This window comes from Xenopus laevis, chromosome 6L, assembly GCF_017654675.1.
Source record: "Xenopus laevis strain J_2021 chromosome 6L, Xenopus_laevis_v10.1, whole genome shotgun sequence".
NCBI classification, from domain to species: Eukaryota; Metazoa; Chordata; class Amphibia; order Anura; family Pipidae; genus Xenopus; species Xenopus laevis.
In genome coordinates, this window is record NC_054381.1 from 109,733,890 (window position 1) to 109,761,341 (window position 27,452).

Consider the following 27,452-nt stretch of genomic DNA (forward strand, 5'->3'; position numbering starts at 1 on the left):
AGTTATTTTAAAGGTGAACAACCCCTTTAACACCTAAATCTTAAAGGGGGAACTATCACAAAAATGAAAATTGAATATAAGCTTCAGCATATGGAAATAGTTTTCTAAATATAATCAGTTAAAAATTCTGTACGGATTCTTCACTATACCTCTCTCAGCACCTGTCCTTCATGCAGGAGTTGGGTGTCAGAAATTCATGGACAGTTAGATACAATATACCATATAGGGGGCTGATTTTGCCTAGAAGATGTATTAGAGCTCACTCTATTAAAATCATCAGACATCATGTCTCTCTACATGCAGGATTTGTGCAAAAGGCAGTTATTTTGTTCGATTTTCTTTGTACTGGAATCGGTTATTTGAGTGAGCTCTAATACATCTACTAGGAAAGGAAGCCCCATTATAAGAAATATTGGATATAATGGTAAATGAATATCGGACGCCCAGCTGCTGCAAGAAGACAAAGCGAAGAACAACAGAATTTTAACATCCTGAATGCAGTATTTTTAAAGTTCCAATTGAAAATCAAATTTACTGTGGTGGTTTTGCTCGTATCAAGTAATGAATTCAGCCGTCTCATCAGGCATTATATAATCATAAAATTCTATGGCTGGCATGGTACCTATATAGCCCTGATTTTCAGCCGTGTTAAAATAATGTGGAAAGAAGTGTGCTGCCTCAGCAGTTAAAGTTATCAGGGTTAAAATATATATGTTTAATTGCTTATGTTTATATGCATACCCATTGTTATGCTGCCACCTGCTGACCAAGGCTGTATTGCAAGCTCTGTATTTCCTTGTTTGTAAACCCTCCTCCTATTCCTTCCTTATGTGTGATGTCAGTTCCTCCCATCATCCTCTTGTGTTCCTGCCTTCCATGAGTGAGGAGCTACAGCTCAGAGGTTAGGAAGGAAATATTCTTTTTGACCTGCAGCACTTATTCATCCACTGCTACATTGTTTATCCACCTCAAATAAAGCAGCTTTGTGGACTACAAGTGTCTGGTGAGTTCAGCTATCTGGCAAAGATTGTCCTCAGTGGTTGTTCCAGCTCCATACAGGCCCAGCAGGGAGGTTTCACGGGGATTCAGCCATTATTACAGCAATTGGAGTCAGAATAGTCAAAAAGAATAGTAATTCTATAACCTGATGTCACACTGTATGTTCCATCAAGTCTCCACTCACTGGCAAGTCATTTATATTCAATCTGCAGCCAAGATTAATGCAGTCTAACAACTCCCTGCAAGCACATGGTTCTACAAGCACATGCTGTTCCCAGTGAATGTTCAGGACTGTTTTATGCAATTGGATTGTGTTATTGTGCTGCTCAAGCTGCTGTATATACTGCTCTCAGGGTCCTGCTATAACACTGCTGCAGTTTGCCCCACACTCCTGCCACTGCTGTAACTTTCTTAAAGAGACAGTAACCATTTTCAGCAAAAGTGCAAAATGTCTCAGCAAGGCTCTGTGCATTCATTTTCAACTGAAGCTAAGCAAGTGCACCATGCACCAGAGCTCACAGACATCCAGGGAGAAAACCCCATATATACTGCAGAGCAAAGCGTCAGGCCCAAGCGCATAATAAAACCATCTCAAAAATCCAGAGAAAATTATGAGATTACAAGGGATGAGTTTTCAAGCAATTTATCAGAACTATGGGATAGAACTGTGCAATGCATGTCTGTTCTTTCACATTCTAACAATGACGCAGCCGATTTAAGAGACTGTATAAATTGCTTATCTGCTAACTATGAACGTTATCAGCGGCTGTCTGCTAAATATACTACCTTCTTAAAGGACACTAATATAGAGGAATCCTCAGCAGAGCTAACCAGATCCGAAGCCTTAGACCAAGAAAGAGTCCTTTTGGTGCAAAGCACTAAGGATAAGGCAGAGCTCAAGATTACACACCTGCAAGAGACTAGGTCTCACAGATCCACATCATCACAGCTCACATCAAGATCTTCCAAGACCTCTCATTCTAGGAAATCCACACTAAGTGACAAGCTTATAGAAGCCCGTGCTAATGCAGAAGCAGTTAAGGTGCAAATTTCCTATGCTAAAAGAGAGGTTAAACTTAAAGCAGAAGTTGCAAAGCAGCAAGCAGAAGTTGCACGCCAGCAATCAGAGGCAGCAGCAGAAGTTGCAAAGCAGCAAGCAGAAGTTGCACGCCACCAAGCAGAAGCAGCGGCAGAAGCTGCACGCCAGCAATCAGAGGCAGCAGCAGAAGTTGCAAGAAAGCAAGCAGAAGCTGCACGAAAAAGGGCAGAAATGGAAGCCGAATTAGAAATTCTTCAAATGGAAAAGGAAAAAGCAGCAGCTATTGCAAGGTTAAAGGTCTTTGAGCAAGCACTGGGAGAATGGCATGAACCAGACTGCCCTATCCCAGCAGAGTCTGAAGATCCTGTTGAACGCACAAGTAAATATGTACTAAACCAGGACTCATCTAATGACAACCAATCAATCTTACAAAATCCAAGGATAACTCCTGCAACTCATAACACAGGTCAGCCTCTTTTACCTGTTACTACTAACACTGCTGTTCCTTACAGTACCCAAACCATGGAGCTGCCACTGCTGACACAGCGACAGACCAACTACACAGACGTAGTCACTCAGCATGAGATGATACCCCCTACCATCTCTCAGGTGAATTCCAGTGACAAACCTCAGTTTAAACTAGAGCCAGCAAGTGCCTTAGAGACCAAACCACTGCTGAATGCTTACGCCACTTCATTTTATCCTGGTTCATCTCACCTTTATACACCGGGAAGCTTATACAACCCCCAGGTTCCACAAGTTACCCAGGCACCAAAGAGCGAGAGATCAGACCTGTCTGACTTTGCCAGGTATATGATACGTCGTGAGCTCATTAACGTTAGTCTCTCAAGGTTTGATGGCTGTCCTGAGAATTATAGAGCCTGGAGATCTACGTTTAAAGCTGCAATTGCTGACCTCAACCTCACAGCCAAAGAGGAACTTGATTTACTCATCAAATGGCTAGGTCCAGAGTCTGCAGATCGTGTTAAGAGACTAAGAGCTGTGCATGTTGACTACCCAGATGCAGGTCTTGCTGCTGCTTGGGGAAGACTTGAACAAACCTATGGTAGCTCTGAAGCCATAGAAAGTGCCTTGTTTAAGAGACTACAATCTTTCCCAAAAATAACCAACAAAGACAATCACAAGCTGCAAGAACTCAGTGACCTTCTGATGGAGCTGGAGTTAGCTAAGGCAGACCCTCGTCTCTCAGGACTCAGCTACTTGGATACTGCTCATGGGGTGAACCCAGTAGTATTGAAGCTACCATATGGGCTGCAAGAGAAGTGGGCCACAGTGGGCTCAAAGTACAAGAAACAATATAATGTATCCTTCCCTCCATTTTCATACTTCTGCAAATTCATCAGCGACTATGCCTGGGTCAAAAATGATCCAAGCTTCAGCTTTAGTGAACCCAACCTTTCTGCCTCATCATCTGCACGGCATGACAACACAGCTACTAAACACAGAGACTTGCGTGGCACTGTGTCTGTGAGAAAGACAGACATCCCTCCTGCTACAAATTCTTTAGCTGACAAAACTTCTGCTGGGAAAACCGAGGATCCTAACCGTCAGTGTCCAATTCACAGGAAACCACATCCACTTAAGAAATGTCGTGGGTTCAGGGCAAGGTCTTTAGAGGAGCGCAAGGAGCTTCTCCAGAAGTTTGGGGTCTGCTATAAGTGCTGTGCCTCCTCAGATCATTTTGCTAAGGATTGCAAGACTGTTATTAAGTGCACTGAGTGCAGCAGTGACAAGCATATTGCGGCAATGCATCCAACACCTCTTCCTGATAGTCCACAGTCTCCAACCCCCATCTCAAATCATGGCGGGGAGGAACAAGGATGTGTTCCTGCTTCAACAAAGATTTCAACTTCATGTACCGAAGTCTGTGGAGAAGGCTATAGTCCCAAATGCTGTGCCAAGGTATGCCTAGTCCGGGTATATCCTGAAGGTCGACCAGAGAAAGCAATAAAGACTTATGCTATGCTTGATGACCAAAGCAACAGATCTTTGGCAAGACCGCAGTTCGAGATTTTCAACATCAAGGGAGATGCAGAACCCTATACACTCAATACCTGTGCTGGTCATATAGAGACTCTGGGCAGGAGGGCTAATGGGTACATTATCTCCTCAATTAAAGGTAACATTCATCTGCCTTTACCTACACTAATTGAATGTGATGAGATACCTAATAACAGGGAAGAGATTCCCACACCAGAAGCTGCATGCCACCAACCCCACTTAAGGCACCTCGCCAGTCAGATTCCTGCCATTGAAAAGGATGCTGAAATCCTGCTCTTGTTGGGAAGAGACATTCTTAGAGTCCATAAGGTACGGCAACAGTGCAATGGTCCTCATGATGCTCCCTATGCGCAAAGACTTGACCTAGGCTGGGTAATAGTGGGCGATGTTTGTCTAGACAAAATGCACAGGCCATCTGAAGTTGACTCCTTTAAAACTCATGTGTTGCAAAGTGGACAAGCAACTCACTTCACACCATGCCCACATCATTTCGAGGTAAAGGAGAATCCTAAGTATTTTATCCCAGTATCCAGTGTCACTCCCATCTTCTGTGATGACAACTTTGGGGATACAGTGTTTCATACTACAAGTGATGATAACAAAATTGCACCTTCCATTGAGGACAAGGAGTTCATAAAAATTATGGACACTGAATTCTTTAAAGACAACTCTAACAGTTGGGTTGCACCCTTGCCATTCCGCTCTACAAGAATCAAACTTCCAAACAATCATGAGCAAGCCATGTCCAGATTTGCCTCATTGCAGAGAACCCTTAAAAGCAAGCCTGAAATGAAAGAACATTTTATTGCCTTTATGAAGAAAATATTTGACAATGATCATGCTAAACCAGCGCCACCACTACAAGAACACGATGAATGCTGGTACCTACCTTCCTTTGGAGTGTATCACCCACGCAAACCAAAACAAATCAGGGTGGTATTCGACTCCAGTGCCAAATATCAAGGTACTTCTCTCAATGATGTTCTTCTCACTGGTCCCAACCTAACTAACAACCTTGTAGGAGTACTTATGAGGTTCAGAAGGGAGCCAGTTGCAATCACAGCAGATATCCAGCAGATGTTCCATTGTTTTATCGTACGAGAGGACCACAGAAACTTTCTCAGATTCCTCTGGCACCGTAACAATGACATCAACAGCGAAGTAATGGAATACCGCATGAAAGTGCATGTCTTCGGTAACAGTCCATCACCTGCTGTTGCTACAAATGGTCTAAGAAGGACTGCTCGTGAGTATGGTGCAGATGCTCAACACTTTGTGGAGAGAGACTTCTACGTGGATGACGGCCTTAAATCTTTACCAACAGACGAAGAGGCTATTGACTTACTCAGAAGGACACAATGTATGCTTTCTGAGGCTAACCTCAGACTCCACAAGATTGCTTCAAACAGTACAGCTGTAATGAAAGCCTTCCATTCTGATGATCATGCCACAGAATTTAAAGACTTAAATTTGGGAACAGATGAGCCACCCATTCAGAGAAGCCTTGGCCTAAGATGGGACTTATTGCATGACACATTTGGCTTCCAGGTTACCGTGGCAGATAAGTCATTTACCAGACATGGTGTCTTATCAATAGTGAACAGCCTGTATGACCCACTGGGGTTTGTAGCACCCATCACCATACAAGGTAAATCCTTGCTAAGACAGCTATCAGAGACTGTTAAGGACTGGGACACTCCCTTACCAACTGATAAGCAATCAAAATGGGAGTCATGGAAGCATTCTTTAAAGGCCCTGGAAGAGCTTCACATACCTAGGTGCTATACTTCAAATTCTCTTGCTGCCAACCAGGAGAGGGAGAACCATATTTTCTCAGATGCATCTACTGAGGCCATAGCGGTTGTGGTCTACCTCAAGGATCACTCAGAATCTACAACTTCTGCAGATATCTTTGGTCTCTTGGATCCAGACAGAGACTTTGAGATTCATCCTGAAGTTTCCACCCTTGTCACAAAAATTGCTAAGGATGGTGCCACAGAGACTTTCAATTGGCCCATTACTTAACTTGTACTCATCTTACCCTTTGGGGATTGAACTCTGATTTGCTTCAACACCAGAGACTCCCACCAATTTCCACTAAGAACCTACTAAGGACATTGGGTTATTTTACAATGCCATGTTTATTGCATTGCATGCCTGTTTTCCTCTTTGTTTTTCAGATCACAGGAAAGATCTTCAAGCAAAACTTCTCAATGTTTATTTTGCCTTTTCATAATTGCCATTATGTTTATTATTATATAGTGGTATCTAAAAATACCAGACGGGGAGTGTGCTGCCTCAGCAGTTAAAGTTATCAGGGTTAAAATATATATGTTTAATTGCTTATGTTTATATGCATACCCATTGTTATGCTGCCACCTGCTGACCAAGGCTGTATTGCAAGCTCTGTATTTCCTTGTTTGTAAACCCTCCTCCTATTCCTTCCTTATGTGTGATGTCAGTTCCTCCCATCATCCTCTTGTGTTCCTGCCTTCCATGAGTGAGGAGCTACAGCTCAGAGGTTAGGAAGGAAATATTCTTTTTGACCTGCAGCACTTATTCATCCACTGCTACATTGTTTATCCACCTCAAATAAAGCAGCTTTGTGGACTACAAGTGTCTGGTGAGTTCAGCTATCTGGCAAAGATTGTCCTCAGTGGTTGTTCCAGCTCCATACAGGCCCAGCAGGGAGGTTTCACGGGGATTCAGCCATTATTACAGCAATTGGAGTCAGAATAAGAAGCCTTTACTTCCACTCTGTAACCTAATGATGCAGGTAATTTACGAAGTCTCATGGGTAGGAAGTTTAAAGAATCTATAAATGAATACCCAAGTCAGCCACTAACACACAACAATTTACCACCCTGAGATAGTAGGTCTATTTGAATACACTCTTTTAGAAGGCTAATGTTAGCCTCATTAGCCACACACCAGATAATGCATTTCCCAGCCCAAAATATTGACACAACTCAATTCTCATCAGCCATTCTTCATTAAAATCTGCCCATGTTGGCACTGGCTTTACTACTCCTTTGTAATGATTTGCATTTTGCATATGCAGTGCACCACTGGGGGTTTAGGTCACGCTGGGCAGCTTTGAGAATCTTTTTGTGGGGGCCCTACAATGTTTCCCTTCAAACATATGTGAAAAATAAACATATACAAGTTTAAAAAGGGTATTTTGAAATATGAGGGTTAAGCGAATTTTTTCGCATTGTTTCACAGCGGAAATGCCACCCATAGACTTCTATGGCACCGCACGTGAATAAAAATGACGGGTGTCAGCAAAATAAATTGTCACCCATAGACTTTAATGTGTGTCGGCGACATTTCGCCACCGGCAAATTTTTGGGGAAACGAAATGGGTCAAATTCGCCCAAGCCAAATTAGGGTATTAACCATGTAAAGGTGCAAGGCTGCAGGCTGAGTTATACAGGGAACGGAGTATCACTCATGTATTATAAGGAATAATGTACCCCCTACTGTAAATGATAACGATATTAGAAGTCACTGAGGCGTTCTGTGACCATATAAAGGCACAAGGCTCTGTTATACAGGGTACTAATTAAATTAAAATAAACTGCCAACAAAAGTTCACACATTCACTGTTGGCAAAAAAAATGTTTCTTATTTCAGCATGATGAAGCTTATATAAAATTTTCATTCAAGAAGTCTCATCTGAAAACGACTATTAGTTGTCTGTTTCTGATGCCTTCACTGGGTGAGCAGGGGGGAAAAAAAAAAAGTTTCTCTAAAACACATGGAAATCAGAAGATCTGTGATTAGAATGAAACAGGAGGCCTTTGTATTATCTTTCTAAAGATAAATCGGTGCATCCCTAACACAAACTGGGCTGATTTTTTACCTTGCCAGAGTGCCATTGTAACAATAGTATCAAAAGCCCAATCAGTTATGTTTTGTAGTGGTCATCCTAAGAATAATTCATGCAGGTTAACAGTAAAATATATTTTGATTACTTTTGAAGCAATTTCATTTTTTGGAGTTACTGCTCCTTTCATTTATTCAGAGAACAAATTTAGTCAGCACACCGATTCTTAGTATCTTGCCTTGATGGTGCACGTTCTGCAACGACCACTTTCCATTGACAGACCATGTAATGTAGAAAATGAACAGCACCATCGATTTGGATGTGGTTTAAAAAGCCTTTATTTGTGCTCTTGTGGGCATCCCCCGCGACGTTTCAGGCCATGTGGCCTTTTATCAAGCTTGATAAAAGGCCACATGGCCTGAAACGTCGCGGGGGATGCCCACAAGAGCACAAATAAAGGCTTTTTAAACCACATCCAAATCGATGGTGCTGTTCATTTTCTACCTTTCATTTATTCAACCACCTGGTCACTGTTTATGGTCTTATATAGGACTGGTAAGAGAACCGAATAGTTTCCAACCCTGGTATCACTGAAATGGTTTGAAGGTTTCAACTTTTAGCAAATCAGTTCCTTGAAATACCTGAAATGCCTACATTTAGAAATGTTTATTTTATTTTTAACAAGTGAGAAGAGCAAAAAAGTGATTTACCAGATTAAATTTGATGAGAAAAAATATTTTTTTTTCCACTGAATTGAATCTGGTTCTGGGTGATAACCAACACAGCCAAAGTAAAGGTACACATAGAGAGCCTCTTGTTTGGAGATTTTGCGAATAATTATAAAAGTAACAATGTTTAAGAGGTGGTTCACCATTAAGTTAACTTTTAGTATAATATAAAACGATCAATTCTAATCAGCTTTTCAATTGGTCATTTTTTTCTTTTTTATATTTTTTAATTATTTGCCTTCTGATCCTTTCCAGCTTTCAAATGCTCCAAGGTTCTTTTAGGGCTACTTTTTATCACTCCTCTTTTTATTCAGGTCCTCTGCCATGCATATTCCAGTCTCTTAATCAAATCAACGCATGATTGCTAGTGTCATTTTAAACCTAGCAACCAGATTGACGATACTGCAAACTGGAGAGCTGCTGAATAAAAAGCAAAATAACTCAAAAACCACACATAAAATGAAAGTTATTTGTAAATAGTCTCGGAATATCATTCTCTACATCATACTAAAAGTTATTCTAAAGGTGAACAACCCCTTTAAAAGGAAAGGGAAAGGCTAAAATTAAGTAAACTTTATAAGAAAGGTCTATCTAAATACATCAGTAAACCCTCAAAGTAATGCTGCTTGGAGTCCTCTGTCAAAGGAAACACAGATTTCCTTACTTCTATTGTGTACACATGGACTTCTGTATCATTATTCCTGTTTTCAGCATAAACCTCCAGACCTAGGACTTGAGCATGCCCAGTTTGCTACTCTCTCCCTTTCCCCCCTCCCTTCTGTAATATGAGCCCAGAGCTATGAGTAAACAGGTAGAGACTCCAGTAGGAAGTGATATCACAACAAGCTAATGTGGCAACTGCTATCCTAAACAAACAGATTCTATAGCTTTTTTACTATTGTGGCTACAAACTGCTTCAGTAGCTTTCCTTCTCCTTTAATGGCACGTGGGTTATACCACCCCTCTGTGGTGCATATACGCCAGTGGGAAAGGGCCAGGCTCAGAGGGCCAGTAACACCCATTTGAAGGCTGGAAGGAGGCATAAAATGGGCAAATTATCCAATTATTTAAAAAAAATTACATTAAAAAAAAAAGGTGCTAAGAATAGTTGCAAAACAAACTAAAAGTGAACTACTACTTTAAATAGCCAAAAAAAGTTACATGGATGCCACAGTCTAAACCTGACCACAGAAATGTATTTTGGTTCTCCAACAAGTGTTAGGGCTTAGGAGCCACCATAACAATCCCAGCACTGGCAGTAAATGACTTGATGAATATGTATTTCAGCTGGTACTAAGCAACAAGGAACTTTCTTTCTGGATCCCTCTGACCGTGTAAGTTGGAGACAGACATGACAAGTCAGGCCACAGAGTAGGTCATGTGTTTCCTTCTGTCCAGTCCAACTGCAGCGTTTGGGGGAGAAGGGGGCGAGGCAGGTTTCTCATGATCCCTTATGTATTTTATAAACATATTAAACAAGTAAACACAATGGCAGTCTTGTTTCCCAGTGGGCCCCTAACATGTTTGGGACGTGAGACAGACACTCCTCCAGCCAATCATTGTGCTCATACACACACACAGCTGTTGGGCCCCAAGCACCGAGTGACAAGTGGTAAGCGCCGGACAATTGAAAAGCCAGCAGCAGCAGCAGCAGACGCCAGACTAGACTCGGAACACAACAACTGCCTGTACTTTCTACCGACACCCCCTCAAACTCCCATAAGCGCAGCCACCTTCAAACTGCGACTCTGCAGCTCTTATACTATTTCTAGATTCCCAGTCCCACCAACACCGCGGTGGAATTCTGGGAATTGTAGTTTTAGCAGCCGATAACGAGGACGCGATATTTGAACATTTACCTTAAAGTACAGGGGGTACTTGTACTACAAAACGTTGCCACGCAAAGCATAACAGGCGGCCCAAATATCACCTACCTCTCGCCGGCCCCCAAAGGCACACGAGCTCCACACATCGACAAGATAAAACTTCGAACTCTAGCAAAGCGCGGGAGAGCCAAGCGGCCTAAGGCGAACAAATCCACAGACAGCTGAAGAAGGCGGAGCCTGTAGTGAGACAAGCAGCCGGCTTTACCCATTTAGCGTTGAGCGCGGGTGGGCGGGACCGAAGGGGGCGGGCTTTTGTCTTAGGAGTTTGTATTGGTCGGAAGAGAGAGGGCGGGTACTGTAAGATATACAGAAAGAACATAATCAGTCGGTCGGAGTCGGATGTGTATATTGAGTCACTTCCTCTTCCACTGGCAGTGCTTTTGTACCAAAGAAAATCTGTAATACTGGATTGACAGCACAAGGATATGGGAAGGAGCGAGGGGTAGATGAAAAACATCTCTCACCAGCAGCTTATTGCAGGGTTGCCTTTCAGCATTGGATACCTGCAATCTGGCCGAGCCTCTCTCATGCATTTAGCTACAGCTCCGAATACCAATAATATTGGCCCGTGTATAGGGCCCTCCGACGGGCTTCCCCGATCGATATCTGGCCGAAAGTTGGGCAGCAGTTGATCGGACGGGACCAAAAATCCCGTCGGATCGTTGGGCCCTCTGGCCCACGATCAGATCAGCCCGATGTTGCCCACCTCAAGGTGGGTTTATCGGGGAGAGATCCGCTCGTTTGGCGACATCGACCAACGGAGTGGATCTCTCAGTGTATGGCCACCTTAAGACCCGTTGCCCTTTAAAGGGGTGGTTCACATTTAAAGTCGCTTTTAGTATGTTTTAGGGCAGGACTCGTTGATGGCAGCGATTTCATCCAACAGTCGGATCAATGTAGTTGTAACATGCGATTTCTCCTTCACTTCCATTTTCAGTAAACCATCCGACACTTCGCATGCGTTTAGCCGCATTGCAACATGTCGGGTCAAAACGCACCATCGAGTCCTGCCCATAAAAGGGCTAATTCTAAGCACATTTCAAAAGGCCTTTATCTTTTCTTTTTTCATTTTTTAGTTTTTTAATATTTGCCTTCTTCTTCTGACCTGTTCCAGCTTTCAAATGGTGGTCACTGACCCCCTCTAAAAAAAACAACTGCTCTATAAGGCTACACATGTATAGTTATTGCTACTTTTGATTAATCGTCTTTCTGGTCAGGCCCTCTGCTATTCATATTCCAGTCTCTTATTCAAATCATTGCATGGTTTCTAGGGAATTTTGGACCCGGATTGGCGTGAGTAGTGCATTTGACTCGAGGCTATTGGATGTTATTCAAAAGTCTTTCTCCTGAGATTTGTTGCCACTGTAGCAACAATTTAACTGCACACAACAAATCTCCCCATGTGCAAACATAAGATGCCAGCTCAGCAGCTTATTAGCCCTTATATGGACCCTTCACAATGAGATAACTGGCCAATTCTCAGTCAAGCATGTCACTGTCAAGGGTCCATATAAAGGTGGTAGCTTATGTGTGTAAGCCTGAAACAGGAACAAAAAGCAAGACAAGTGAAAAGAAAAAGGAAAAAAAATGTGTTATTTATGCAGCCATTTATGCAGCCTACCCTGGAAGCGTTTACATCAGGGGTGTCCAACCTGCGGCCCAGGATGGATATGAATGCGGCCCAGCTTGAATTTCCACCAATCCAGGAAACGTCATGTTGCAATGTCACCAGGGCAGCCATCAGGGGGGGACGGGGGAGAGTTGTAGGGGCCCCGAGGGTAAGGGGGGCCTGGCCACGCCACACTTACTTGATTAGCCAGTCCCCCCCATCTTTCTGAGAGCTGCTGACTTCGGGAAGGCATGGACGTTTAAGGGGCCCTGGCCACCAATTTTTTTCTTCATGTGGGGTCCTAGCCACCAATATTTTTTAATGGGGGGGCCCTGGAAAGAAATGTTTTTTTAGGGGGGGCGCTCATGACCAATATCTTTTTATTAACATGTGGGAACCCAAGCCACCAATATTTTTTTTGTTTTTTTACTGTGGTGGGGGTGGGCGGACCTGTAGGTGGGGCTTGCGGTGGGCGCATTCCAGGGGGCCCAGGAAACTTTGTCGTTAGGGGCCCTGCAATTTCTAATGGCGGTCCTGCTGAGTAGTGACCATGTTGTACTTACCCTTAACTCAGGAGCTCTAATGAGAAAGCAGGGAACTTTTAAGCCCCAGCCAATTAATATATGTTTTAATATATGTTTTAAAGGCTGAATGGCAGCTAAAGACAATATTTAACTACAATCTGTACACGAAACACAGAAAGAAATCGCCATTAATAATTTTATTTCTTGTTGATGCTGATGATTTACATCAGACTTGCCCTGATACACGGTTGCACATGACCGTATAATGCACATGCCACAGCTCAGTCTTGTACAGTTAGTGACAGTTGGTCACAGCTCAGTCTTGTACAGTTAGTGACAGTTGGTCTCAGTACATGGTTTGACTCAGACCAGCGTGCGTCTTACTGCGTTTGCAAAACATCTGCTTGCGTTTTTTTTTCTTGTGGAAAGTGAATTCCCTAATTATGGGAGATAAATTGCCTCCAGCGATGGAGAAGAGTACTCCTCCAATAAGGAGTGAGGAAAAGCAACAACTTTTTGCTGCTACTAAGGCAGAGATGGAAAAGGAGAAAGGGGATACCATCACGGTGAAGAGAAAGATGGACATCAGCGCTGAAAAGGAAAGTGGGAGAAAAAGGAAGAAAAAGGTGAAACATCTGTGCAGTGACAACATCAAGGAGGAGGATTATACGGAAAAAGAAAAGAAGAAAGAAAAGAAGGAAAGAAAAAGACCCCGAAATGATGAGGACCCCATCAAAACAGAGGGTAATTAAAAACAAGTCATTTTAAATGAAGCTGGGATGCTGCTATTATGTATTTATGAGTAAACAGCACAGTTTGTAATGTGGATTTTAATGAAAGCCTGGGGAGGGGCTAAACCTATTTAAAGAAAATTTATAGATCGGCCTAATTTGTCCGTCTGTCTATCAATCTAGCTAGATGTCTTTCAATCTTTGGTCCTACAAGTTTCTCTGGTCAATATGTATGTCAGTTTGTATATATAGCTGCCTGTCTGCAGTTTTTCCAACTGACTTCTGTGTGTATTAAAACTTACTTACAGGGATACTGAACCATCTCAACAGATTGTTTTGGTTACTGTGTGGCTTTTTTCTAGTCAAAAGACTTCAAACCATAAAATAATATATTGAACATTTTCCCATTTCTAATTACAGAAAGATCCATTATCTGGAAAACCCCAGGTCCTGAGCATTCTGTTTAACAGGTCCCATATCTGTAAAAGCATAGTTTCACTGCCCTCCCTTTCACTGATCTTTCTTACCAAATAAAGGGAAACTTGTGCCTGGGGGGGGCTAAACCTATTTAAAGAAAATTTATAGATCGGCCTAATTTGTCTGTCTGTCTATCAATCTAGCTAGATGTCTTTCAATCTTTGGACCAACAAGTTTCTCTGGTCAATATGTATGTCAGTTTGTATCTATAGCTGCCTGTCTACAGTTTTTCCAACTGACTTCTGTGTGTATTAAAACTTACTTACAGGGATACTGATCCATCTCAACAGATTGTTTTGGTTGCTGTGTGGTTTTTTCTAGTCAAAAGACTTCAAACCATAAAATAATATATTGAACATTTCTAATTACAGAAAGATAAATTATCTGGAAAACCCCAGGTCCTGAGCATTCTGTATAACAGGTCCCATATCTGTAAAAGCATAGTTTCACTGCCCTCCCTTTCACTGCTCTTTCTTACCAAAAAAAGGGAAAGTTGTGCTCACCGCTAATTTTTAATCCATTAAGCAGGGGTGCAATGAGGCTGTGACCACAAAATACATATAGACAAATACAAGAGTCCTCTGGACTCAAGCCATTATCAATATATTTAAGACATGGAGACATTTTGTGCATTCAGCTACTGAAAAAATGCCTTACCCTTTAAACAAAACAGGGATTGTTTGTCCATATATTGCAAAATATTTAAGCTGGCCAACTCCGCCAACAATGACTTTTTATTGTGTTATTACAGAGAAAAAGGAAATCATTTTTAAAATTTAGAATTATTTGATTTAAATGGAGTCTATAAGGGATAGCTTTCCCATAATTTAGAGCTTTCTGGATAATGGGTTTCTAAATAATGTATTCCATGCCTGTATTATGTACCCTGTACAGGTATGGGACCTGTTATCCAGAATGGGACCTGAGGGGTTCCAGATAAATCTTTTCTTCTGAACTTTCTGGATAATGGGTTTCCGGATAACGGATAACATACCTGTATTAACATTTTTAAAGATATTAGAAGTGACTTTGGAGTTAGTGGAGTTTAGCACTTGGCCTGCAGCTCCATTCTTTTATATGTTCACAGAACTCATTGCGTACATTATCTATTATATATAGATTTATATACACATACACACTTATATTTATATGCTTACTGATAAATTATATACTTCTGTCAAATTATCTCTCATAAGCTAACCAGTATAGATTTTGTAATATGTACTTCTGTGGAAAGCTTAGTACAATCTCATATTAAATAAATGCCAATATGCACAAAGGAAACATTTTCCCAGTGTTTTCTGTGTTTTCCAATAACTACTTTAATTCTTTTTATATGTCTGCCTTTTTCCCTAGAAGCAGGAGGTGAGCAGAAGAGGCCCCACCAAGAAGAAGAAGTTCCTCTCCCTGTTGCAGTCAGCATGTGTCAGATCCACGCATTGCTTGGGATTGGTTCCTTTGGCAAAGTAAGTGATGAACATCTGGGAACTGTTTGTCAGAATCAGTTAGGGCCAACTGTCCCTAACAAGCCTGGAATTATAGGAAAGCCCCAGAAATGTTGGGAGGCAGCAGGTGGCAACTTTTTAAAATAATTATTTGTTCCTTGCTGCTGTGCTCCTGTTCATAAACTTACATTCCAACGCTCTTATCAGTGGCTAGATCTCTCATTAATGTTTATCTTCTACAGGTAGGATAAAGTGTAGATGCAAGCCATGTCTCACCATACTGTAACAAGTGTAGTGGCCTAGGCTGAGGTTAATCCAGCCCCAGAAATAAACTTCTAATCATATATCTTTTTCTGTATTTTTTTCAGGTGATGTTGGCATCTCTGCCCAACAACAGCCAGCACGTGGCCATAAAGGTCATAAAGAAGAGCGGCCAGGACCAACTTAGTGAAACCGTCACTGAGGCTCACGTGCTGAAGATGGCTGCTGGATGCCCATTCCTTTGTCAAGGATATGGATCCTTCCATACTCAGGTACAAGATAGTGTCAAAACATTAATGGCATTGTATCTATCAAAGGGTGAAGTAGAACTTGCCACAGTTTACCAGAGAGAAATTTCATAGCTCTCACTTTTATGGGAATTAAAGGGGTTAGTTTATTAAACTGTGAACTATGCCTATTAAAATCCCAACCAATTTTTTCACTTTATCTATTTGTCTCTAATCTAATTGATTCACTTCAAATCTGTATCTATCGACTATCTGTCTATATGTCTTTGTTTTGATTTGCCTTTCTGTGTAAGTGTCTATATGTTTATCTCTATGATAACATATCTGTATCTATGTAAGCTGAATATATCTCCCAGCCTATCTCTATATCGGTCAGTGCCTATTTATCTGACTATACATGATTTCTCTATCTTTTGTTAGCCTCTTCAAACACAAAATCCATTATTGACTTCTGTCTTGTGCTGTAATGTAGGGGTCTCCTGCCAGTTGCCCTATTTTTTATCGTATCATGAACTCAATAATGGGGTTAGCAATACTTACAGATCCTTCTCCATTATGTGAACCTTGCATCAACAATGTCTGTAGTAGATATGTTTACTAAGAATTTCCAAGTTGGAGTTTTCTTCAGCCATAACATCAGTGTGTGTATATTATTGTCAATGTAGCCTCATAATTTGATCATCTTCATCAGGATAATATGACAAGAAAAAACTTGAAAGACAATAGATCAGCTTTCCTCTTAAAAATAATTTAAAAAAAAACAATAGTTTTATGCAAAAAGCCATAATCATTCATATGTGTTGGGGTCATATATGTTTGGGCTTTAGAAGCTTTTTCTTTTCTTTCTCCAACCAGCGGCATTCTGTAATGGTCATGGAGTACATCAGCGGAGGGACCTTGGACCAAAAGATCCTGGATTCAGGACTTCTGAAGATGAACTCAGTAAGGTAAGTGGCTCATTGTGTGATAGGAATAAGACATTAAAAAGGCAGTGAGGGGAGTTACCTAGAGGACCTAGATGTTTATAGTCCATGTGAAAGCAAGGAAACGGTCACCATTTTGTTTTTTCCACTATCATTTTATTACAGCACTTGAGAAATATTACTTGTTTTATGTGTATCTGATGTAATCAACAATATATTCCTCTTTTAAAAAGTGCTGTCCAGTAGCCCCACTTCCCTTTGCCATGAATCCTGGATTCATACTTCTCTAATGCCTATTTTTTCTGTAGTCATAGCCATAAACAAAAATACATGACAGTATAATAATGGCATAAAATGAATGTAGTTGTCTAATATTCTCATATTTGCATGAGACTGGATGCATTTGTATCTTTGTTATTAAAGTAATAGATGGCATGTAACTGTATTAGGTGTTAGGTACAGAGCTAGGCTGTGCCTTGCGGCTGCTGGTGACCTCTTGCCTACATAATATGATAGTATACCCGCATCCACCCACCTACTGCAGATATGTGTGTGAGTGTGTGTGTGCGCACACTTTGTGCCTTTTTTGTTGCACTGTGGTACTTGCCATAGGAAAAAAAAATAGACCTAATTAAGTATAGTAAGCACGGTTCTGATTAAGGAAGAACAATAGACTAGAGTAAATATTATTTATATTATAACTTTTAAATAATGGTTGCTGTTTTTTTTTTCCCCAAAGATTCTACGCAGCGGAGATGGTTTGCGCCCTTCAGTATCTCCACTCAAATGGGATTATCCATCGGTATGTTGCAAAAAACACTCACTATATTTCTGTGTTTATTCTTCATTTCAATTTAAGATTGTATTACAAATCACACTGTTCATAAAAAAAAATCAATATATTTGTTGAATTCACCCAAAAACGTTTTTTTTTTATTTGCACTGTGAAGCAAAATGGATGTTTAAGCAGCTTTCCAATGCATTAGAAATATATTCAATCATTTAACACTTGTACATGTAATTGCTTTTGCTGAGATTTTACATTCTCTGCACTCATGGCTCTGTCTCCTGAAACAACACTCCCAGCAGTCACAGGGGCTGCTTTCAGAAGCAGTGGCCCACCTTAAACAACACTTTTTGCATACACTAACTACAAGAACTTACATGTCTGTGGGGCACTTTCATCCCAACTTTGCTGTCCAAACGACCTCCTTCTGAACACTGAAGTACTGCCATGAGCTCCTGTATCTCTCCCATTGCCTGAAAGCCCTCAGCCCAGCACATGTGCAGTAGTGACAGCCAAAAGTTTGCAGCTGTGCAGGAGAGGGAGCTGGCTTCTGGAGTCGCGAGTTGTTTTGTTTTAGCTTTTTTGCATGTTGCCCTATAATATCAAAAAACAATGCCTTTAGTATTTTGTAAATAATGACATTTTAAGACATTTTATAGAAAAAAAGTATTTGGTTTCAAGCCCCAATGTTCTTTGTGACTGCGGATTCAGGTGTCTGTGTTACACCTTAAGGTACAATATTAAGGAAAACAGTTGAATCACACAGCTCAAGGCAGTATTATTAAACTGCAATGTGTTTATTAGCAGTGTAGGCACACTACATGTTCGGGCAAAGCCCTTTATCAAGTCTTTATTTGATAAAGGGCTTTGCCCGAAACATGTATTGTGCCTACACTGCTAATAAACACATTGCAGTTTAAAAATCCTGCCTGGAGCTGTGTGATTCAACTGTTTTCCTGAATATTGGACATTTTATACTTGGTCATTGTTTTATTATTTTTCCATTATGAATTTTTTTTTTAAATGTGCAGCTCCATATTTGTTATCCTTTTATAACTTTGCAATATCACTGACCTGCTTTTCATTTTAATTTTCTCAACCCTAATCTGTACCTTGTAGAGATTTCAAAGCAAATAATGTCCTAGTGACCAACAAAGGACATATTAAGATTCTCGACTTTGGAATGGCGGTTGAGGGCATCTTTGGAGATAAAAAAGCCAGAGGAGTACTAGGAACATTGCCCTACCTGGCCCCTGAGGTAAGAGACTCGAAGCAAATGCATATTGCACTGAGGTGAGGTTTCTGACCAATGAAGCAAATTGAGGGAGAATGATTTGATTGTGCTTATTATCCAACTTCTTAAAAGTTGCTAGCCAGGGATAAAGAGTTAGGGGAGTAAGAGTTCATTGACTCAAAAGTGTTACCTCTCATTATCTTTCTCTTTTAGATATGGTTTTTCCATTGCTATAGCTGCATGATGATATTCAGATTTTGTAGCCTTAAAGAAGAAAACTGAGCAATAGATTAAGCTCATAATTATGCACCTAATGCTTTGGTCCTCTATACAAGTCCTTAACCTCTATCACAGGCCCCTAACAGTAAAGATTTGTGCCTCCATAGAAGCCCCTGCTAGAAATGCTTCTGTCAGTTACCTCTGTTTATAGACAGATAGGTATAGATGTATATAATATAAAACAAGATACAAGACATAGTAGTCATTAAGGCTGCTATAATTATTTATAGGGCTGCTGTAACACTGGCCTTGTACACTAAGAAAAATGAATTCCCTTTCATTTGTCCAAAACAAATGATGTGAATAGGTACAACAATGCATACTGTAAGTAAAAACACTGGGTAATTATAATGCTCTACGTGTTTTTTCTTTTCTAGGTAATCAAAGATGAGGAGTATGATGCAGGAATAGACTGGTGGAGCCTTGGAATCACCATATATAAGATGGCCACCGGATCTCATCCATTCAGCTTTGAAAATGACTTGTCAAACTTCACCAACGACATTCTCTATGAGGAGCCCTACATTCCAAAACGGCTCAACAAAAAACTGCAAGATCTCCTGCGACAGGTGAATATAGGAACTACAAGGGATGTCACTAGCTATACAGGCCTGTATTTCTAGCAAGGCCACAAACACGCAGACATAGGGTGGCTCAAATTAAGGGGTGGCATGTCACCCAACCGCACCTGCAATTTGTTTAAATGTGATCTGTGTAAGATTAAAGAATGCAGTTGCACACGATCCTGGGGGGGCTGGGGTGGTGGAGGATGCTGGCCTCTAGGGGCCCTGAAGAGAAATTCGGTGCTGTTGCTGTCATATATCTATTTCTGGGTGTGATAACTTTGTACAGATCTAGCTGGCTCTTTGTGATATGAATGGCAGGTGTTTAATTCCAACAATATATATAAATCACTGATCTCTTTTTCTTATACTTTAGCTTCTGACGAAAGATCCTAAGAAGCGACTTGGCCGCAATGGGAACATCCGGGAGCACCCATTTTTCCATTCCATCGATTGGGTGAACCTAGAAAAGCTGAATGTACCACCCCCTTCCAAACCAAAAACAGTAAGTACATGTCTGCCGTATGAATGAAAAGACACAGATTTACCTTTAGACGTTACACTTTGCTCATCCACCAGTGCCACTGCCCTACTACTATGCTAAGTATTGGCTCTGTTATCCACGCTGCACACAAAACTGGTAAAACAGTTCACTGAAGTGTTTTATATAATGAATCAGCTATACATTTTTGCCTAATTCACTTGTCTTGCAATGATAAAGCAATACCATGTATATAAAGTTTAGCAGCCCAGCATTCTGTAAAGTCAAGGAAAAGAATAACTAGACTGCTCCATTGTTTTGTAACTGCTGGCCGTCGTGTCGTGCCTGCAACTGCATTAAACCCACTCCCTGTACTTGCCAACAAAGTGCAGAGATGAACAGAGGATTTGGTGCAGCCACTCAATAGACTTTAAGGCAGTGGGGTTGATTCAGTAGGGACAGTAGGTGCTGGGCAGTCAAAAAAGGCCCTAGCATTCCAAGTACACAAAGGTACAAACAGCACCCACCAGCCCACTAAATAGTGACTTTCTATGGCATCATACAGCAGCCCATAGATTGCCAGTCTGAGCCTGGAGCAGGGGGATTTTATAGCTAAAATGGACAGTAGTTTAGTTCTGATGTGAGAACATCACTGTAGAGTGTAATTTTTCCTAATTCTGTGTAACCCTAGAACATTTTTCAAATTTCCTTCTGGAAACTTCTGAAAATAGGTAGCTGGAAGACTAAAAGTACTTTTACAACTTTGTGTCTCTAACTCTTTTATGTTTATTACACTGGAGAGATAAGCCTGTAATTCGGCCATTACCCTCCCAACTCTGGTTTATTCACTGGGGCACTCAAAAGCATCCTCTCAATGACAATCACCGCTAGCATTCTCAAAATTCTCTTAGGTTTAAAGTAACTTCTTATCTAGCTGCTCAAATGTCCTTCTAGTATCTCCCAGCTTTAATAGAGAAAAAAAATTCCAGAAACACCAAACATTTCAATTACGGAATAATACAATTACACAAGGAGGTGCACCTTTAACTAAAACTAGTAAATGGGTAAAAAAATCTTCTTTCCATACTATAGATATGTACAAGCAGATAATATGGACAGGGCTAGGCTAGGCTAGAATTGACCCTTTGAAAAACTCAGTTATCCTGCTCCAATAATAAGAAAAGCAGTATTTATTGATTGTATTGATTGTGATAGACATTTAAAGGACAAGGAAAGTCTACAATAGAAGGCTAGAAATGCTGTATTTTGTATACTAAACATAAACATGAACTTACTGTACCACAAAGACTAATCAAACAAATGATTTATGCTTTCAAAGCTGGCCACAAGGGGCTGTCATCTTGTAACTTTGCCTGACCCTGACCCTGCACATGCTCAGTGTGGTCTGGGCTGCTTAGGGGTCTTCATAAACAAAGCTGCTTGAATTCTGCATGGTAAGTAAGGCGGGGGCTCCCCCTGCTGTTCATAAGTATGATTGTTTCCCTGCCCAGCAGTTAGGGACCATCTGACAATTCCTATCCACAGCAGTAAATGAAGGGAGAATTTCACTGCATACAGTCAGGTTTCTTATAAAAACGGTACACATTTTTTAATTAAAGTATATTGGAGATAGGTTACTTTTTCATTAAAGAAAGTATACATGGGATTTTATTTTTTTGCCTTTCCTTGTCCTTTAATATTTTGTATTAGAGTAATTACTAGTGGTGTCCAGTTTACGTTACATTTGTTACTGTAATATTAATTTCACTGCAACGTCAGCAGATGTTCAGTATTATGAAGTTATTTTATTGTGACTGAAAAATAAGCTAAATATTTTGCTTTACTGCAGGTGCCATCGGTGGATTTCGGCAAGACAATTGAAGAGCCACTGTCGTTCTTGGAGTCTATAAAATACAAGATGTCTTCAGAATACCTCACGCCGTCATCCCAGTTGGAGCACCCAAGCCATTGTTGGACATCCAGCAATCTCTGCCATTCTCAACCAATGGCCATCAACTCTCCATACCATCCGTCTCCATTTGGTCCTTTTGGCTTCTCCGTCCAGCCTTACACTGCATATTGGCCTCATCACGGCTTCTACCAACAGCCTTTTCCATCAGTTCCTTATAATCTCCATCCTTTCCTTGGTCCTGTTATTAGACCTCCGCCAGGTCCAGTCATAGTCCCAATTTCTCATAACCTGCCTCTTGATGTCATCAACACCCCTTGGCCCCCTCCGCCAGTTTCAGTCTTAGTCCCAGTTTATCATAACCTGCCTCTTGATGTCATCAACACCCCTTGGCCTTTTCTATCACAACTGCAGTAACCGTCGTCCTTTGGCTCTATCATTGGCCCTTAACATCTTGAGTCTCTGGCCTTTGTCACTTTTCCCTAACGCTTATTTTTGACCCTTCGTTGTTACTAACACTTGTTCTTTCCATCTGCCTCTAGCCTTTTCCAATGGCTACTGTCTATGGCCCATTACATCGGCCTTTTCCATCACTCACTGTTTCTGCAGTGGCCCATTCAACCGCCTTTACTTCTAGCCCTTACCACCTGGTACAGTCTCTGGCCCTCACCATCAGCCCCAACATTGGCCCATTCCATTGGCCTTTATCTCTAGCCCATAACATCGGCTACTGTCTCTAGCCCACTCCAACGGCCCAAACACTGGCCCATTCCATCGGCCTTCACCTCTAGCCCTTAACATCGGCTGCTCTCTCTGGCCCTCACCACCGGCCCCAACACTGGCCCATTCCATCGGCCTTTACCTCTAGCCCATAACATCGTCTACTGTCTCTAGCCCACTCCAACGGCCCAAACACTGGCCCATTCCATCGGCCTTCACCTCTAGCCCTTAACATCGGCTGCTCTCTCTGGCCCTCACCTCCGGCCCCAACACTGGCCCATTCCATCGGCCTTTACCTCTAGCCCATAACATCGGCTACTGTCTCTAGCCCACTCCAATGGCCCAAACACTGGCCCATTCCATCGGCCTTAACCTCTAGCCCTTAACATCGGCTGCTCTCTCTGGCCCTCACCACCGGCCCCAACACTGGCCCATTCCATCGGCCTTTACCTCTAGCCCATAACATTGGCTACTGTCTCTAGCCCACTCCAACGGCCCAAAAACTGGCCCATTCCATCGGCCTTCACCTCTAGCCCTTAACATCGGCTGCTCTCTCTGGCCCTCACCACCGGCCCCAACACTGGCCCATTCCATCGGCCTTTACCTCTAGCCCATAACATCGGCTACTGTCTCTAGCCCACTCCAACGGCCCAAACACTGGCCCATTCCATCTGCCTTCACCTCTAGCCCTTAACATTGGCTGCTCTCTCTGGCCCTCACCACCGGCCCCAACACTGGCCCATTCCATCAGCCTTTACCTCTAGCCCATAACATCGGCTACTGTCTCTAGCCCACTCCAACGGCCCAAACACTGGCCCGTTCCATCGGCCTTCACCTCTAGCCCTTAACTTCGACTGCTGTCTCTGGCCCTCACCACCGGCCCCAACACTGGCCCATTCCATCGGCCTTTATCTCTAGCCCATAACATCGGCTACTGTCTCTAGCCCACTCCACCGGCCCCAACACTTGCCCATTCCATCGGCCTTCACCTCTAGCCATTAACATTGGCTGCTATCTCTAGCCCACTCCACCGGCCCAAACACTGGCCCCTTCCATCGGCCTTCACCTCTAGCCCTTAACATCGGCTGCTGTCTCTGGCCCTCACCACCGGCCCGAACACTTGCCCATTCCATCGGCCTTCACCCCTAGCCATTAACATCGGCTACTATCTCTAGCCCACTCCTCCGGCCCAAACACTGGCCCATTCCATCGGCCTTCACCTCTAGCCCTTAACATCGGCTGCTGTATCTGGCGCTCACCACCGGCCCCAACACTGGCCCATTCCATCGGCCTTTACCTCTAGCCCATAACACCGGCTACTGTCTCTAGCCCACTCCACTGGCCCCAACACTGGCCCATTCCATCGGCCTTCACCCTAGCCCTTAACATCGGCTATTGTCTCTAGCCCACTCCACCGGCCCAAACACTGGCCACTCTATTGGCCTTTTACTCTAGCCCTAAACATCGGCTGCTGTCTCTGGCCCTCACCACCGGCCCCAACACTAGCCCATTCCATCGGCCTTTACCTCTAGCCCTTAACATTGGCTGCTATCTCTGGCCCTCACCGCCGGCCTCAACACTGGCCCACATTATCTGCCTTTACCTCTAGCCCATGCCATTGGCTCTTAACATCAGGCATTGTCTGTGGCCCTAACCACTGTCCCTTCTATTGACCTTTACTTTAACAATAGCCCACTCTATCGACCTCTGACTGCAGCCCTTAACATTGGCAGCGCTCTCTGGCCTTTACCACTGGTCCATTTAATGGACCTTTACATATAGCCCTTTCCACCAGCCCCAAAATGTATCCCTTACACTACAATCTATAACACACCAAACTTTAATTCTCTTTACTGCAGCATTTTCAATAGTATCCAGCTAAGCCCTAAGCATTAGAATATAGGCACCATTACATTAGCGATCCAGGGACTAGTCCGACTGCCTATTGGAGTCAGGAAGGAATTTTTTCCCCTTTTGAGGCACATTGGACACGGCCTCAGAGGGGTTTTTTCGCCTTCCTCTGGATAAGCTTTATAATAAATAGGAATTATGTGAACTAAAAATACAATTTCAAATTCCCTAAACTACCAGAATAGTCTTTTTTTTTTCATGAATTGGTTTTAATTAAATTCTTTATTTATAAAAAATAATAAAGACATATAAAATCTATAAGTGTTTGGATATTGAACTCATTTGGACTAATTTGTATGGCAAAAAAGTGTGAAACAACATATTTATGAGGTGCATCAGGTAAATTACGGGAGAGAGAGATCCCTATGTGCATACATTTTATATATAAAATTTCTGTTGTGTCTATACCACAGTTAAGGCACAATTATTGCCGTTATACACTGCAATGAGGTATGTAGAAGTCAGTGGTATGGAACGTCCATGTTTAGAAAACTGACATAGTTAGTAAAATGGTGCCCATACACAGACTGTTTAAAGTTTTCTACAAACAGTCTGGATAATAATAATAAATAACAATAGCTGCTATGCATAAGGGGTGATAAATGCTCCAACTGGAATTTATCAGATTTACAAACAAGCCTGACAAATAAAGCCGGCCATCCAGTTTAAGAGGGATGACTGGTGACAGGTGGGTTCCACTTGGGGGACTCCCTTTGTCTGTAAAGCAAAACCTCTGTCCCTTCCTCACTTGAAAGTGGGGGGTAGAAGGGGGAGACGGCATCCTATTTGCTTTTTTTTAAAGTTTTTTACAAACAGCATCCTGGCAGGAAGTACAGTACACCTGAGAGTACCAGAGCTTTGATGGTTGGATTCTAGTACTTTTCACTTTTCAAAACATTGCAGAGAAGTTATTCTTGTAACAGTGGCATTTGTACCTTGTTCAGCACAGCATCATGGGGTCAAGAAAATGCATGATGCAAGAATCATGGTTAACCTGCAGGATGGGGGTAAAATCCGGCCCAGATTTGTTACGAGGCCACAAATGCCCGGGCCAAGCTGGCCAAACATTAGGGGCGGCATGCCACCCAGCTGCGTTCAGGGGAACACTGGGGACATAGAGCTCCCCAGTACTCTGGTGTGTGCACAAGGGGAGGAGGGACGTGCAGGCGGGCACTAGGACCGTGCGGCCTAGGGGCGCTCACCCAGGTAATCCGGGCCTGGCTGGAATATATTTAGGATAATTATGGACTCCATACAAAAACTGTTTTTGCATAGTAAAGAAAAATGTCATTCTAAGCAATATACATTCATTTTAAATGTTCAATGGTTTTTAAAGTTAATTGTAAAGGTTTTACCAACAGTATCTGCCTTGCTGTTTACAATTTCTACACTGCTGGTTCGGACTCCTTAAGCAATGTTGCAAGGTCTGAGTTTCCAGGTCTGATTCTAGTTGCATTGTTTTAAGAATCCGTAGTAGCGAACAGGACAGCTAAACACAATTACATTTACAAGAACACCAATAGAAAAGGTGCAATGAATGTATATTGGAAAGTTCTTATAATTACATTTTCTTTCATCATGTAAAAATCAGTATTTGGGTGGAGGATCTCTTGTAACATTTTGCTAAGCTGTTACATTACTACAAAATAGGCTCACTCGCATGCAACATGTTTCAGATTATTCCAATCTATATGATTCCAAAAAATGTTGACTAGAGTACTAGTGCCGTTTGCAACAAAAAGAAAATTCAGAAAATATAAAACCCAGTCGTGCATTTATTCACTTGGAAAAAGAAGCCATGTATTAGGGCAGGACTACACGGTCGATTTCGCAGCGATCCGACACGATGCGATACTGCCATTACTTACCTTGTTTCCGTCGCAATCTGACTTGACGCCTGCGATTTTGCGCAGCGCGTCGGATCGCTGCGAAATCGGCCGTGTAGTTCTTCCCTTAGACAATCACCAGGGCCGGGCCAAGGTAGTTTGTCACCATAGGCAAGGGTTCCAATCAGCGCCCCCCCTCCTATATTAGCATTTCCTACCTTACCATTCCGTTTTTTTAATAAAAGAAAACGCATTATTGAATGAAACTTTTAAATGTATATAAATATGTAATATTTAGAAATAAAAATAAGGTACACCAAAATAGAAAAACATCATAAGCCCAAGCCCCCCCATCTGTACCTGTGCCAGCCCAGCAGTCATCATAGGCCCAAGCCCCCCATCTGTACCTGTGCCAGGCCAGCAGCCACCATAGGCCCAAGCCCCCCCATGTGTACCTGTGCCAGCCCAGCAGTCATCATAGGCCCAAGCCCCCCATCTGTACCTGTGCCAGGCCAGCAGCCACCATAGGCCCAAGCCCCCCATCTGTACCTGTGCCAGGCCAGCAGCCACCATAGGCCCAAGCCCCCCCATGTGTACCTGTGCCAGCCCAGCAGTCATCATAGGCCCAAGCCCCCCATCTGTACCTGTGCCAGGCCAGCAGCCACCATAGGCCCAAGCCCCCCCATGTGTACCTGTGCCAGCCCAGCAGTCATCATAGGCCCAAGCCCCCCATCTGTACCTGTGCCAGGCCAGCAGCCACCATAGGCCCAAGCCCCCCATCTGTACCTGTGCCAGCAGTTCAAGGTACCAAGCCTCCCCCCCATCTGTACCTTTGCCAGCCCAACCCAAGCCCCCCCATCTGTACCTGTGCCAGCTCAGCAGTCATCAAGGCCCCAAGCTTTCCCCCCATCTGTACCTGTGCCAGCCCAGCAGCCATCATATGCCCAAGCCCCCCCATCTGTACCTGTGCCAGCATTTCAAGGTCCCAAGCCTCCCCCATCTGTACCTTTGCCAGCCCAAT

The 27,452-nt window shown here is 42.6% G+C and overlaps 2 protein-coding genes across 4 annotated transcripts in view; one reads left to right on the forward strand and one right to left on the reverse strand.

Moving 5' to 3' along the window:
- The window catches only part of cep192.L (centrosomal protein 192kDa L homeolog), a 94,046-nt gene extending 83,320 nt beyond the window's left edge, over positions 1-10,726 (reverse strand). Inside the window, exon 1 of one of the 3 annotated variants that reach the window (XM_041565456.1) lies at positions 10,552-10,726. The gene's annotated coding sequence lies outside the window, so the exon portion shown is untranslated. The remainder of the gene's footprint in view (positions 1-10,551) is intronic. The other 2 variants (XM_041565455.1, XM_018266528.2) reach the window with 2 other exon arrangements.
- Positions 10,727-12,564: 1,838 nt separating this feature from the next.
- On the forward strand, positions 12,565-22,732 carry LOC108719184 (protein kinase C delta type). The gene is made up of 9 exons (XM_018267861.2): positions 12,565-13,380; positions 15,201-15,310; positions 15,658-15,822; positions 16,654-16,745; positions 17,461-17,523; positions 18,628-18,766; positions 19,399-19,590; positions 19,961-20,089; positions 21,915-22,732. Exons 1-9 carry the CDS (start codon positions 13,080-13,082, stop codon positions 22,389-22,391), a joined length of 1,668 nt encoding a protein of 555 aa, XP_018123350.1. The 5' UTR covers positions 12,565-13,079; the 3' UTR covers positions 22,392-22,732.
- The last annotated feature ends 4,720 nt before the right edge of the window (positions 22,733-27,452 follow it).